The sequence below is a fragment of the Sarcophilus harrisii genome, chromosome 1 (genome assembly GCF_902635505.1).
Source record: "Sarcophilus harrisii chromosome 1, mSarHar1.11, whole genome shotgun sequence".
NCBI lineage: Eukaryota > Metazoa > Chordata > Mammalia > Dasyuromorphia > Dasyuridae > Sarcophilus > Sarcophilus harrisii.
Window position 1 is genome coordinate 212,239,428 of NC_045426.1, and position 15,353 is coordinate 212,254,780.

The following is a 15,353-nucleotide window of genomic DNA, read 5'->3' on the forward strand; positions in this document are numbered from 1 at the left end:
GGGATTCTCATGTAGAGCACATATATGCAATTTGCTGGGGTTGTGTCTCAGAAAATAAACAAACTCAAAACAAAATACCTGAAAAACCTCTCAAAGATTTCCTCACTACAGACCCTTTATATAGATCCCTTAGCACATGAGCCCCAAGCACAACTGAAGCAGTATATATTAAAATGGACTCATCCTGAGGAAATTCTATATGAAGGTTGGCTAACCCAATTGTCCAATTTGCAGGCTACCATAGCATATGGCTTTTCATTTTCCCTTAGTTATCTTTGTTAACTCCAACCCTCTCCCCACCTGCACCCCACTAAAAAAAGCAGCTTAGCTGGGAGGTTCCATTGCTTTCCCTTATTTTCAGTGCTGAACCAGTCACCTTGTGAAGATCACAATCGCTGGCCATGGTACTGATAGGTTCTAAAACAATATTAATAAATAACTTAATAGATTTAATTAATAAATAATTCCAGATAACTCCAGGAATTTTAGGCTTCCTTGATTCATTTTGCCTGTTTTTCTTATACTTCTATGATCATGGGTGTGTATAGAATTTTTCATTATATCTAGTTCTATGCCATATAAATAGCAGGTGCCTAATAAAATTTTGTTAAATGAATGAATGGCTGAATGAAAAAATTGTCTTGTCAGAACACAATTTATTTTATATGCCTCTTCTCCTCTTCTGCACAAATCTAGATAAATCTGGTCTTTTAGGAAACCTTGTCATTTTCTCATTGATTTATTTCTCTAAAATATTTCCCAGTCTTTTCATTCCTTGTTTTCTTATCACCTGAAACTAGGAGAATAAGGCATTAGAATAATGATTCGAGGCACAGTCTTTCTTAAAATACTTTTCTGTGAGCCAGTTCTTGGTACAAATTTTTATTTTATGATTACAACTATTTGCTTTTTGTCCAAGAAAGGCACTTTTTAGTTATATAGCTTTTTTTTTTTTTTTTTGCAGTTTTTATAGATAATAGGACAATAGCTTTTGACCTAAAAGAGATCACAGCCCAATCACCTAAATATCTTTACTTAGTTGAATCCTTTTATTTTAAAGATGAGGAAGCTGAGGTCCAGAAAGTTTAAATAATTTCACCCCAGTGGTATCATATTCACCATTAAAATCTTAGTCTTTCCTCCACTACATTCTTATAGATATTTTCATCATTCCATCTTTTTGACAAAGAAACTTGAGTCCCAGAAACACTAAGAGATGTGGGCATAGTATTAAGTAGCAGAGCCAGAATTTTCATCCTAGTCCAGTGTTCTTTCATCTACTTTCCTCTCCATTTTCTAAGCTCAGAAAAAAGCTCAGTTATTCTTTAAAACTGATCAGGACTTCTATCTTAGATTTTTCTAATACTCCCCTTCCTCTTTCCCTCTTAGAATTCCATTAAATATTTACAGGTTCAATTCCAGTGACAGCTCTAACACAAAACCTTTCCTTATATTTCCTTATTGTTGGTGTCTTCCCCCCTTAAAATAAGACAATTCTGTATTTATTTTTATATATTTTATATTTAGTTCTCTATGTTTATATTATTTTCCTTCAGTAAAACATAAGCCTCTTGAGGCCAGGAAATGTTTTATTTCTGTCTTTATATTCACAGTGCATAGCAAAGGGAAGAAATAATTATAATTTGTAGTTACTATTTCATAGAATTTTTTTTTTTTTGTGAGAATTACTTAAGATAATCACCACAAAGCTTTTGGCAAATTTTAGATTGTTATGTAAATGTCAGTGACTACTATTAGTTAGATTTACTTAATAAATAGTTATCAAATTAGTGTTTTTGAATTTGCAAGCATTTTGTATACCTTTAATTTTTAAGAAATTTGTCTTTTAATTTTTTAAAATGCATGCAGAGAAAGTTTTCAACATTCAGACTTGTAAAACCCTGTATTCCAAATTTTTCTCTCTATCTCTTCCTCTCCCCTAGACAAAAGCAGCCTAACGTAGGTCAAACATTTGCAATTCTTCTAAATACATTTTCACACTTATAAAAGCATTTTATGTATACTAGCAATTCTTTGAGATTAGTAGACAGTGCAGATCTCATCATTTCCATTTTATAGAAGAGAAAACTGAGGCTTTCAGCCAGAAAGTGATTATTTACCAATGACTAGATAGCTAGTGTCAACTGTGGAAGTTGAAGCTCAGCCTCCCTGACTAATTCATCCAATTTGAATACCATACAACGAATGATAAACCTCATGAGTTATCATCATGAACTAATAATACTAACTCTGTAACAAGTTAATTTTCCACTGGTAAGCCACTGTGTGTCCACAGGTTTTTACCGATCCAATCCTGAGTCTGCTGCCTGTCCCAACATTTACATTGCATGCAGTGTGTACAGAGTGTGATTCCCTTAAATTACCCACCTTCTCCTTTGTAACATGGATTTCTTGCTTCTTGGTGCTAAGTGAAAAGATAAATAGTACAACAGATATAATTGGAAAAAATACTGTAAGCTTAATAGGGAGCCTCTTTCTCATCTCTTCTTTTACTATTATAAATAAATCACATCACATAGTAATAGAACAATGAGAATCAGAAATATTCTAGTTTTAATCTGGTTTTTAGATGCTTACTAGCTGTATAACTGTAGGCAAGTTTTCCTGTCATAGTTTCCTTTTCTGTAAAATGGGAGTAGATGTAACACCTACTTTCCAAGGTTCTTATGATGATGAAATGGTATAGTTGTGAAATGTTATGCAAACAATTTAAATCATTGTAAATCATTTGAAGTTATGTTTTGCAAGAACCATAAATCTTATTAATCAATAATTGTAATTTAATATGCTTTCATGCTTGTTAAAAAGGAAAAAATGTGTCAGAGAAAAATGATTAGATGTTCTAAAATTGATCACTGTTAATTCCTATAGCATTATAAATATGGGATATTAGATTTTTCTTCTTGTTACCAGAACTCTTTCTCATCTTAAATTAAAGTTTATCTTTTCCTATTGACTAAGTGGTATTTTCAAAGAGAATGTAGTTTATTATTTGGGATTACTTAAACCTAATGTTGCAATAAACTTCTATATTACAATGAGCAAATATTTTCATAAAACATAGAAGATAATGTTACTTTAAAAAAAAAAAAAAGGAAATGCAACATAGTCACTTATAAATGTTATTGTTCTTTTTTAAGCACCCACAACCAAAAAAAGGGGGTGCTTTTTTTGTTTGTTAAAGGAACAGGAAGATTTAGTTCAATTAAATTCAGTGAAGTACCTTATGCAAGGCAACTGATTTACATTAATTTTTTTTAAAAAGAAAATATTAATTTTTATTTTGTCTTACAAAGTATATTTCCTTCAAAATAATTGGTTTATTCATAGTTAACAGAAAAGAAGTCCCTTAAGTTTTACATTATGATAGCATTGAGTATTTTGATTAAAGTTTTACCACTCCTCCCTTTTGGTTTTATTTGCATTTTGTAATCCTTTCATATTTTCTTGAAAAGTACTTTTCTTCCTTTCTACTGGGGTTAACTAACTTATTCAGGGTCAGACAGCTAGCAAGTGTTAAGTGTCTAAGGTTAGATTTGAACTCAAGTCCTCTTGATTACAGGCCTGGTGCTCTGTGTCATGTTTACTTTCTTTACATTAGTTGATATAAGATTCAAGTTTCTGTGTTTTCTTCATATTTATCCTTTATAATTCAGTGATATTTCATTATATTCCCATACTATAATCCCTCTTTGTTGAGTACATATTTTGTTTTTAATTTTATTGTGACTATAAGTAATTTTGCTTTGTTTCAGACCTAGAAAAGAATGATATAAGTACATAGCAGAAAGATGTTTGTTTTTAAAATTTATTTAAATCAGCTTTTTAAAATAAGAATTTGAAGCATTGCAAAAGAATTACTGTTGTAACTGTAAAAAACCATTTGAAAACATACTCCAAATAACTTATCAAAAGAAAGGGAACTTAAAATGGTTTTTGAGGTTCATCTCATACCTTGCAAATGTTCAAAGAATGAAAACACTCTATATTGCACAGGTCTGTGAAAAGTAAGCCCTCTGTTATTCTTTAAAACAATCTTAGTTCTTTTGTTGTTTCAACACTTTTGTTTTTGAATATAATTAACTTCTTACCCTTAGAGTTACCCCTTCCCACAAAAAAATTAAAAAAGAAATTAGAAGCAGTTTAGTTTTGGTCACATCCAATGTATTATACCCCATCAATATTGCTCCTGCTCTGCAATTTAGGGAGTGAGTGTCCATTTCCTTAAGCCTTTGCTGGTGCCATACTTTGTCATCAAAATTACATAACATTTCACTTACATTTTTATAGTCATTGTATGGACATGATTTTCTTTGTACTTTTTCTTTCAATCTGTCCCAGGTCACATATCTTTTCATTGTTTTCTCAATTCTTCATATTTTGTCATTTCTTACTCTGCAGCTATATTTCATTAAATTTGCATGCTGTAATTTGTTAAGTCATTTTTTGGTATGGTAGCTCTAGACTTGTTACCCCATGTAAAATAACACTAATATTGTTGATGAAAATATGAATTGGTTCAAATGTTTTCTGGATATCCATTTGAAATCATTCATGCTAAAGCATTAACTACTCATACCCTTTAATGATCTAACTGTTTAATGCATATATATATTTCACATCAATCAAAACAGATTCCAATAACTCTTCTTATAGTAAGTAAATAGTATAAGTCTGAAGGCCATTGATTAGACAATGGCCAACAAATCTTATATATAAGTAAAACCATATATCATAAGATGTTGTTGTATGGTGTAATTACATATATGGAGAATTCAGAGAAACAGGAGAAGATTTATATGAATTGATACAAAATGAAGATGATCCAAAAGAAAAATATGCACAATGATTACTGTAGTGTAAATTAAAAGTTCAGTAGAAGGATACCCAATTTTCAATTGCTGAAAAACCAATCAAAATTCTGGAAAATAGAAGTTCATAGTCCCTGGAAGAGACAATAGGTAAAAAACTGTGTCCAACCAAGATGTAGACAGGATAAATCAGGTTTAGTTCTAGGGGGGGTGGTGACAAAATTGAGAGGACTTGGGAAAGGCTGCATGCAGGAGCCCTAAATTCGCGCTGAGACTTGAAGGAAGCCAGGGAAACTAGGAGGCAGAAATGAGAAGATGTCTAGTATCCAGAGTGCGAATGGGTGGGGAGGGGGAAGATAGATAGCAATAGATAGCAAAGTACAAACACTTATTATCCTTTATAGTTATTTTTCCTTCCCTTCCCCCTCACAAATCCTTCTCTAGGCATTTATATGCACTTCCTCTTATTTCTTCAGTATTTTTAAGCACCCATGAAACACTTCACTTTTCCCTGTACTGCCTAACTTTTTTATTGTGTAATTTTTCAGGGCATATTTGTAATTTATGTTATTTTTTATATATCATTTCTTACATATACATGATCTTTAGTAACATTCTGTGGTGGTTTGGTCAAGAAGGTTAATAATTCATATTAATATCCAGAGTTTTACAAAAGTCTTTCTTGGTAGCAATGCTATCCGGCATTCTCATTTCATGGAAAGGAAACTGAAATCTCATGGCTTTCACACTTTCATACAGTTAGATCAGATCTTTTGATCACATCCCACGTTCTTTACATTACATGATGTTGCCTTTGAATTTTGTTGAAAGTGATTAGATTTAATCAAAAGGATATAGTGAAACATTCCTTTGAGAAGAAAAATAACCTTAAGCTGCAGCAAGGGAGGAAGTAGGATAAATTCAGTTAGATGGGATTATTCCCCAGCCTTGTGAGTATTTAAACACTAGAATATTATTTTGAGTCATTATAGAAGCTTCTTCCCTAGAGATCTTTAAAAAAAAAATAATAATTTTTTGCTGTCTAAAATAAATTAAGTGTGCTCATCCCTGAAGGCAGTCGGATAAGCTGGATATCTTCTCAAAGTCAATTGTCTTTATTCCTGTGACTCTCCTCACACCATTTCTGTTATTATAACCAAATTGATTATGGTATCACTTTTTTAAAAATTTCAAATTTTTCTCTTAAATTATTCATTGTTCTATCCTGCCTGCATGTAGAATATTAATACCTATAACTTAGAATTTGATGCATTGATGTACTTATTCAAGGGTAAAAATTATCAGTAAGATAAAAAATTGATTTTCAATTTGAGTTCAAAGATTTGTAAAGTCTTTGAAGCATTTGATCCTTCCATTATTATTATGAAGTATATACTACTGATATCATTCCAACTTTACAAACGGGGAAGTTTAGGCTTGGGGAGATTGTGACTTTCCTATGAAAGAAGAAGAAAAGAGAAAGAGTACAAAAAGTAGGATTTGGCTGTTATTGTTCATTCATTTCAGTTGCGTCCAACTCTTTGTGAACCCATTTGGATTTTTTTTGTTAAAAATATTGGAGTGGTTTGCCATTTCCTTTTTTAGCTCCTTTAATAAATAAGGAAATGAAGGCAAATAGGCTCAAATGTCTTGCCCAGGAAAAGGAGTCTTCCTGACTGAAGTTCAGTTCTCTATCTACTGTGCCATGTAGCTGCCCTAGTAGCTAGTAGAGGGTGATAAGAAGGGGATAACTAGTTAGTGTTGAAGATAGGATTCAAATCCGAGTTTCTCCAGAATACAAGATAACAGGTTTGCTTAATGAGGACAGATTTAAGAATAGGAATTCTTGAACTTTTGTGGTGGGGAGGGTAAGGGGATTATGTTCCCCTTGTGCAGTCTGGAAAAAACTATATACTCCCTTTCATGATAGTATTTTTAAATCTATAAAGGAAACAAATTACATTGAAATTCAGTTTTCTAAATATTAAAAAAAAAAACCTTCTCTGAAAAACTACTTTGTATCTATTTTTTTTTTTATTTGTATATAAGATTAACTCCAGTTTAAGAAACCTGTCCATTAAAGAAGGGCTTGTAGAGACAGTCTTCATCATGCTTTCTTTCAGATGTTATAGAACTAGCTAAGATATTTTCTAACTGAAGGCAATGAGAAGGCCTCTTTACTGTTAATTGATAGAAATTCTGTCTTTTTTTAAAGTTTAAAACACTTAATTGTCTTTAGTAGAAAGTAGGTAAAAGATGTTTTTTAGAATAGAGATTGAAAGCCCTAAATCCCAATCTCACCCTTTTTCTTAGTCATTCCTCTGGGCAGAAATTTAGGGAGGAACTTGGAACAAGGTGAAACTTGATGGATGTGAACTCAAGAGATTTCTTTTCCCAGAATTGAAATTTCTTTGAATTCCTTCCAAGAAATTACTTCCAGAGTAATAAATATTATCATTTGTCATTGTTCAATAATACATTAAATAACTAGTGAAATTTTCTATTATTGGATAGTTGTGAACTAAATGGTAGTAATCAGTGTTTTCAGTTATGCAATAAAAATGGGGCATGATTTTCATTCTTTTAGAATGTGAATTTAAATTTCGATTTAAAAAATCTCTTGTGAATTTGATGACTTGAGTACCTTGAACTACACATTCATATTATTTTAATGCTTTCTTAATCAACAGAACTTAAGTATAATTTCTAAATAGTTTTACCACTGATAATTTATTTAAACTCAATGGTGTTGCAATGGATACTTTTGTACTCTTGAATGTATGTATTTTGAGAGATTGTACCTCCCTGCCCTCTGTCCCAATAGCATGGTGGCTGCCAGTTTATCAAAATACTTGTCAGCTTTATAAAATGGAAGAAAAAAGTAATGGTTTTTCTAACTTATAAATTTCTTTATTCTTAACAAGGACACAACATTATATACAAATAAATGGAATTCAGTGTAATAAGATGAAGCAATGATTTAGGTTACTTGAACATTGTGTAATATCACTTTCAGTCTATATTCTATCTCTTGGTTTGTGTAGTATGCTTTGAAGTTTGAATTAAACAAACAAAATATGCAGTTTCTTTTATTAACATCATTTTCTTTACACATTATTTAAACTTATTACCTTCTACCTCCAAATGTCTTGATAGATTTTTTTTATAACCTTTTTAATGGAGCAATATCAAATATGCCACTATTTCCTTTGGCTAAAAGCTATATATTTTATATGTAGTACTTTAGAAATGTTTCCTCCAAGCTCACCATTAAAGTCATTCAATTTCCATCTCTTTTATGAGAATCTGGTGGGCTAATAGACAATTCCCCAAAGTATAGATATCTTGATTATCTTTTATCTTTTCAAAGAACAATAATTATTTCATGTTGGCTAGCTGGACAAAATAAAATCATAAATATGGTTGTGTAAGTTGTCAGTAATATAATTATATCACCTGTTATCACTTACAAATTAATACTTCATGATACTGTAGCAGCATTTACTGTCCCCAACCTTCTTGATTGTATGTTTTTATTGTTGACAGGGACATCCTGCAGATCTTTCAGAAGATTTGGAAAATCCTGATTGGAAGATGAGAGAGGTAGGATATTTTTATTTTCAATATAATATTTCTTTGTATCCTTTTCATTAGAGGCAATCTTCTTTCAAAGAAATTGAAGAGCCTATATAGCTTTATTCCGTTCTGGGATATTTGTAGATGTAGGTTTAATAATAGGATAATAGATTTAGTGTATTTATATAGAATTCTGTATCACTGGATTATCTAGTCTCATCCCTTATCTAGCCAATTTTAGAGGTGGGGCTTGGAGAGGTCAGAAAGACATGGAGTGGTGTGTGTGTGTGTGTGTGTGTGTTATATATAATGTCTATTTCCTCACTGATACAGATTGAAACTCATCAAGGGCATACTCATTCCAAGTGTGTGATTATTATGCAATTGACCGAAAGAGGTGCAAGTACCTAATATACTTACTATTTGTTGTAATATACTTACATCATTTGTTGATAACAAAACAAATAATTTGACAGAACGAAATGCTATTTTAAAGACTCTCCCTATAAGGTATCTCCCACTTATACATAAAAATCATTTAAAATTCTTTCAAAGGTTATAACAGAAAAAACAATTGTTCAATGTTGTTTTGATTATAAGCATTGCGTAAGATTTAAGTAGAGGAAAATTGGGAAAATTTCTCTAAAACATTTAAGAACTATGGTCATTGCAGCAAGTGGTCAATTTTTTTTTAAAGATTTTTTTAATTAAAAAATTTTTTTAAAATTTTTAAGATTTATGAAATATACCTACTATCTTTTGGCAGAATGAGCTGTGTTTTCAGACTGGATCCAAGTATAAGTATTAGTTTTTCTTGACTATTCTTGCTGCAAAGGAGGGTTTTCATCTTTTGGGTGGAGAACTGTGGAGATAGTGGGTGGGGTAATATTAGTGGAAAAAAAGAAGAAAAAAACCAATGTCAATGAAATATTTAAGAGAAAACAGCAGCAGCAGATAAGTTCAAAAGGGATTACGGAGACAAGGAAGTGTTGTTAATAACATGTTAAATTTAAGATATATTTTAAGAAATGAATGTCAGAAATTCACATACAAGAATTTCATATACATATAAATAGAATATAAATATAATCGTCTAAGTTTTTCCCCCCATTGAAATTTACATTTGATGTTTTGTCAAGTTTATAATTGAAAAAGAAAATTTAATTTAAAAAAATCAAGTAACCATAAAGGTATGCCACACATTCCTGCAAATAGAATGGAAATGGGTCATTGATTGATACCTATCCTATGTCTAGAAATACCCCATAGCCTCCCAAGAAGAATCAAATATCAAGGAGTTGTCTTTGCTCACTAGGATGATGAAGAAAAGATAATCTTTATACCTCTCAACCAGTAAGAGAAATAAAGCGAAATAGGAAAAATCAGGACCCCTCAGAAATTCTATATTTTTTTTAGCCATTATTATTTTTTTTTCTACTACTTTACTTTATCTGCTCAGGGTCATATCCTCCTCTTTGCCAGGATACAAGTCTTTAGACTTGTAGGTAACACTTTCACAACAAATTCAACCAGATACAAAGGTCCATGGTAGTATCTCTTTCAAGATGTTTGAGATTTTAGAATTTCAGTTCTCAGTAAAAAGTCTTGCTGTGTCAGTAACAGAAAGTTGCCTTTTCAGGCCAGCAGATTCCATTTGCTTGATGGAATTGAGTGATTGGTAAGGTTTAAGGGGTTGTTCACTGGTACAGAGACAGAATAGTTTGGCACCTTTATCCACTCATCTATAAGGTAACTTAGTGCCACTTGATAACTGCAATATTCCTGAATACTTCTAAGTAAGCTAACTCCTGACAATGCAGTGTGTTTGTAAGTGAAATACATATGCAATGAAAATGCAAAATATATTGTGAGTTGGCATATGAAATTAAATGAAATTTTTGAGGGAATTTTACAGAAACCCCAGATGACACAGAAGTTTAGAAATTCAGAAATACATAAAATATATTTATAACATTTTATAATATCCAACCAAATTTCACAATAAGATACTGTAAACAATACATAAAAGAAAAAGGGAAAAAAATCCAAAATTTTTATTGAGATTTTTTAGGTCATGGGAGAGCTATGACCTTAATTGCTATGATGTAAAAGGGATTACTGTAAGGAGCATAGCATGAGTTAAGACTAAGTTAGTACTAGAATGTGGAGTACTAGAATAGTACTTGAATTCCAAACTTATATTTGGTAGGTAGGTGGTACAGTGAATAAATAGAGTATTAGACCTAGGTGAATTCAAATTTGCCAGTAGGCAACTAATTTTACTCATGTTTGCATCAATTTCCTTATCTATAAAGATAGCACCTACTTTCAGGGATTAAATTAGGTTATAATTGTGATGTACTTAACATGGTACCTGGAACATAGTAAATGCTATATAAATGCTAACTATTATTGGGTAGGCAATAGGAACCATTGATGGTTCTGAGGAAAAGAATGACAATGAAATTTATACATGTCTGACTTGAGTCTAGTAGAAACATGAATGGTAGTTTAGTTTTGACTTTGTCACAGAATTTCTCACATTCTGAAATCAATCAACTTCATTCAGATATTAGTTGTTTTTTATATTCATTTAAAAAATTAAAAAAAAAATAACAAAATTGAATTCCAAATTTTCTCTCTCCCACTTGTCTCCTCTTTGAGAAAGCATTGTGATATGATATTAATTACATTTGTGAAATCATGCAGAATATATTTCCATGTTGACCATATCACATCTGTCCTTCCCCCCAAAAAAGGCAAGAAAAATGAAGAAAATGGAAAAAAAAGATATTTTATTCTACATTCAGTTCAGCAGTTCTTTCTCTGTAGGTGAATAACATTTTTCATCATATTCTTTTGTAATTTTCTTAGAACATTATATTAATCAAAATAGTGAAATCCTTCCTGATTGATCATTGTAACAGTATTGCTTATTACTGTATACATTGATCTCCTAGTTCTACTCACTTTGCTTTGTATTAGTTCATATAAGTCTTCTCAAATTTTTCCTGAAAGCATTCTGTTCATCATTTCTTAAAGTACAACAGTGTTCCAGCATAATTGTATACCCCAATTTGTTCAGCCATCCTCATTATATAGTCATCTCCATATATTTCCAATTCTTTGCCACCTCATAAATATTTTAGTATTTTTGTGCTTTTAGGTCCTTTTTCTTTTATCTTTTTGAAATTCAAACCCAGTTGTTTGGAATACAAACCAAGTAGTGGTATTCAAAGGGTATGTACAATTTTATAGACCTTCGGGCATAGTTCCAAATTGTTCTTCAGAATGGCTGGGACAGTTTGCAACGCCACCAATAGCACACTAGTGTCCCAGTTGTTCCATATCTGCTCCAGCATTTGACTTTTTCCCTTTCTGTCATTTAGCCAATCTGATAGGTATGAATTGTTTTAATTTCCATTTCTGTAATTAACAGTGATTTAGAGCATTTTTATATGACTACAGATAACTTTGATTTCTTCATCTGAAGCATGTATCTTTCTTCTTTAGTCATAAACTGGTTTGTTGACATAACATCATCAACTCTAAATCTGTCATTTGTTTTGTAAACAACTTCTCTTCATTACTTGTAATTCTCAAAAGTATTTTCCTAAAGATATAAAATAGATGATCTCTGAATACATGTGGGACAGCAGCAAAAGCATACCTTCTAAACTTACTGGATGGCAGCAGAATTAAAAAAATGATAAATAAGTTTGTGTATGTGTGTGTGCGTGTGTGTGTATAGAAAATAAAGGAGAAAACTGAGATAAGAAAACCTGTAGATTAGTGTACTAGGTATTTTATTTCTATCTTCATTAGCTTAAATTGTTCAAATGGAGTTAATATCTGTAGTACCTACTTCATTTGATTGTTTCTTTATACATATCATCTCACTTGAAACCTAGATGAGATAATATATGTAAAGTGTTTTATGCATCAAAGCACTATGCAAAATAAAATCTGGATATTTTCATCGATAAATATAGCAGAATCTAATTGATATTAATTCTTAATTTGCCTAGGTAGCATTTTACACACAGTTGGGTCTTTGAAGTCAGCCTTCAGAATCTTGAGATACCAAGGTCATAAATAAAGTTTTTAATAGATACCTTTTTAAAAATATTGCCAGAACATTTCCTAATATGTTCCCTAATAATAGGGAACTTCATTCCCTCTCACAGAGCAATTTCATATGAGTATTTTTAAAGACAAAAAGAAAAAAGAAAAAAAAATTGATCAGAACTAATAATACATTTATGAAAATATGTTCTGTTTACCCCATTCGTGATAATTTAATAAGATGTGTGTATTTGGTTGTTTTTTTTTGAGGACTACCATAAAAAAATGGACTTTTTTTTTTTTAAATTTTTTTACAAAAAGCCCAAGAGTGAAGGACATGGAACAGGATGGAAGAAAGTAAAGGAAAAATGGACTGAACATTTACATAGTGACTGCTGTCTCCCAGAGTTTTTGCTAATTGCTTTACAAATATTACTTTATTTGATTATCACAACATTGTAATTGTTGTTATCATCATTTTATAGTTCAGAAAAGTGAGACAAATAGGTTCAGTGATTTACCCAAGTTCACACAGCTACTAAATACTGAAGCCAGGTTTTTGAACTCATTTTAATTTCAGGTCCAGAACTCTTTTTCTACTATTCCACTCAGCTGCCTCTAATAAATTAAAGCAAATGAGATTATCATTATCCTTTCCAAATAGTCAATTACATTGTGTATGTATGAATAAAAATAATAAACTCTTACATCAATGGGAACCATTTTCCAAATGAAATTAGGAACTAGTTTCTCTAATGTGTTGAGTAGGTCATGTGTCTGAGAGGAATGGATACCTAGAAAAACAGTAAGTGAAGTTCATTGTTTCCAGAATTCATTACATTAAGTTCAATTCACCATTATTCTGAATCACATATTATTAAGGAAATTGCAACTGTCATCTTAATTGGAACATAGAAATCCACACTTATTCATGGATTTCTTATTAGTCTAGCTGAAAAAATTGCCTGTGTTCTTTATAAAGCTATTCTCTGATCAGAAAGTCTGTACTTATGCTGAACCTTTGAAGCAAGACATGGGATTCTGATAAATGCAAATGAAGAAGAGCTTTTCATGCATTGGGAAAGTGCATATAGAATGCATGGAGACAAAAAAGTGTTGAATCTGGGTATTAGCTAGTAATCCACTTGATTTTGAATTTATAATATATGAAAAGGACATATACTGAAATTGAATTGTAGGTACGAGTCAGGCTATTGAAAACTTTTAAATTGGATACAGACATATAGACCTGTTCACAGAGCTACCAGAATGTATTGATGTACATTTTATTTTTGAGGAAATGGAGGGCCAGGTATATATTAGCAAGTTCAAGAGGTTGAATTTATTTCCTTCCTGTTTCAAATATATCAATTTTACATTTTTTCTACTAAAAGTAGACAGTTGCTTTGATAACAGTATTTAGCACCAAGCATATTTCCACTTAAAAAACATGCAATATTAATGCTTCCCAAAAGGTCTTTTATAAATGGCAAGCCTGTATGTATTTGTCAATTGTGATATAACTCAATTGTTGTCAGTGGGATGCAGGTGTTGGCATAATTATATTATTAGCAATGCTGTGGTCAAAGTAAGACTTATTTAAATGGAGCATATTCCTGATAAATATCAATCTGTTGGTTTACTGGCTATAGAAGATCAAAAGGCATTGCATATGGTTGTAATAAATCAAGTACAGTCATCAAATCTACAGACTGTTTTCTTTGGCTAAAACTGAAGAGTTTTACTTACAGAGCCTTATCTATTCCAAAGGTTCTCTGCCAAACCAAATTTAACTTACCAAAGGTACAGAAAATATATTACTCCCCAGCTGTACTCTCTGTACTTTTGAAATTCAGAAATACTATTGTCTGACTCTCTATAATATTTGGCCTTTCTCCTACCCCCTTCTTTTCCCACCTCCCTCCCAACCCCTTGCTTTTATATCCTATGAATGATTAGGAATTTAGTTAGAGATATATAAAGTTCAGTCAGAGATTAGATTCTGGGAGTCATAAATCTTTAATCCATGAATAAAGCTATATTAAAGGAGCCTAACTAGGAAATATATTAATAAAAAACCGCATTATTTCTCTTCTCCCCCCTCTACTTTTAAGTATCAATAAACAATTTATGTAAGGATGTCAGTATCGATTAATTTTAGTAGTTGGTCTCACTTTGTTATACATTTATCCTTAGATTTTGTATACTGTATTGAGGGTTTGAATGAAAAAGAATAGGAAAAAAGGTGCCATAGTGAGAATAGCATTGGATTTAGTATCAGAGGGTCTGAATTCAAGTCCTAATTCTGTTATTAACTGAATGTGGATGCAGACAAGCCATTTTATCCTTCTTCTATTTACCTTCTTTATCAATAAAATGGAGGTAGTAATTCTGGCAGTATTTACTTTATATACCTAGTCATTGCCAGGAAGATGCTTTGTGAGACTTAAAACACAATGTAAATAGCAGCTATTAATTTTTAAAGAATGATAATAATAGATCACTCATGGAAAAACCAAAAGACCTATAACATTTTGTATATATTTCTTTTCCTCCTTTATTGGAAAGAATCCTAAATTTGGAGTCAGAAAACTTGGACTGTAATTCTAATTCTGACTATCACTTAATTGATTAAAGCAGTGATATAAGAAAATTTTGAAGAACCCATTATCAAAAATACTACTGAGAAAGAAAGCGAGAGAGTGCAAGATACAAGAGCAAGCTAATGAGCTCTGTACATACTGAAGCAAACTTGCTTTCCCCTTTTTGGGCCTTGCTTTCCTCATCTGTAAAGTGAAGGGGTTGAATTAATGATATCTAATATCCCTTCTAAGTCTAAATCAGTGATCAGTTGTTTTCAGTATGATCTAGTTTAGCTGG

The 15,353-nt window shown here is 31.3% G+C and overlaps 1 protein-coding gene across 5 annotated transcripts in view; it reads left to right on the forward strand.

Annotated features, from left to right (window-relative positions):
• Positions 1 to 15,353, forward strand: part of MLLT3 (MLLT3 super elongation complex subunit) — a 264,426-nt gene that overhangs the window by 209,671 nt on the left and 39,402 nt on the right. For all 5 annotated transcript variants that reach the window (XM_031969103.1, XM_012542700.3, XM_031969095.1 and 2 more), the window contains one exon: positions 8,379 to 8,435. In XM_031969103.1, coding sequence (XP_031824963.1) covers positions 8,379 to 8,435 — 57 coding nt within the window. The remainder of the gene's footprint in view (positions 1 to 8,378; positions 8,436 to 15,353) is intronic.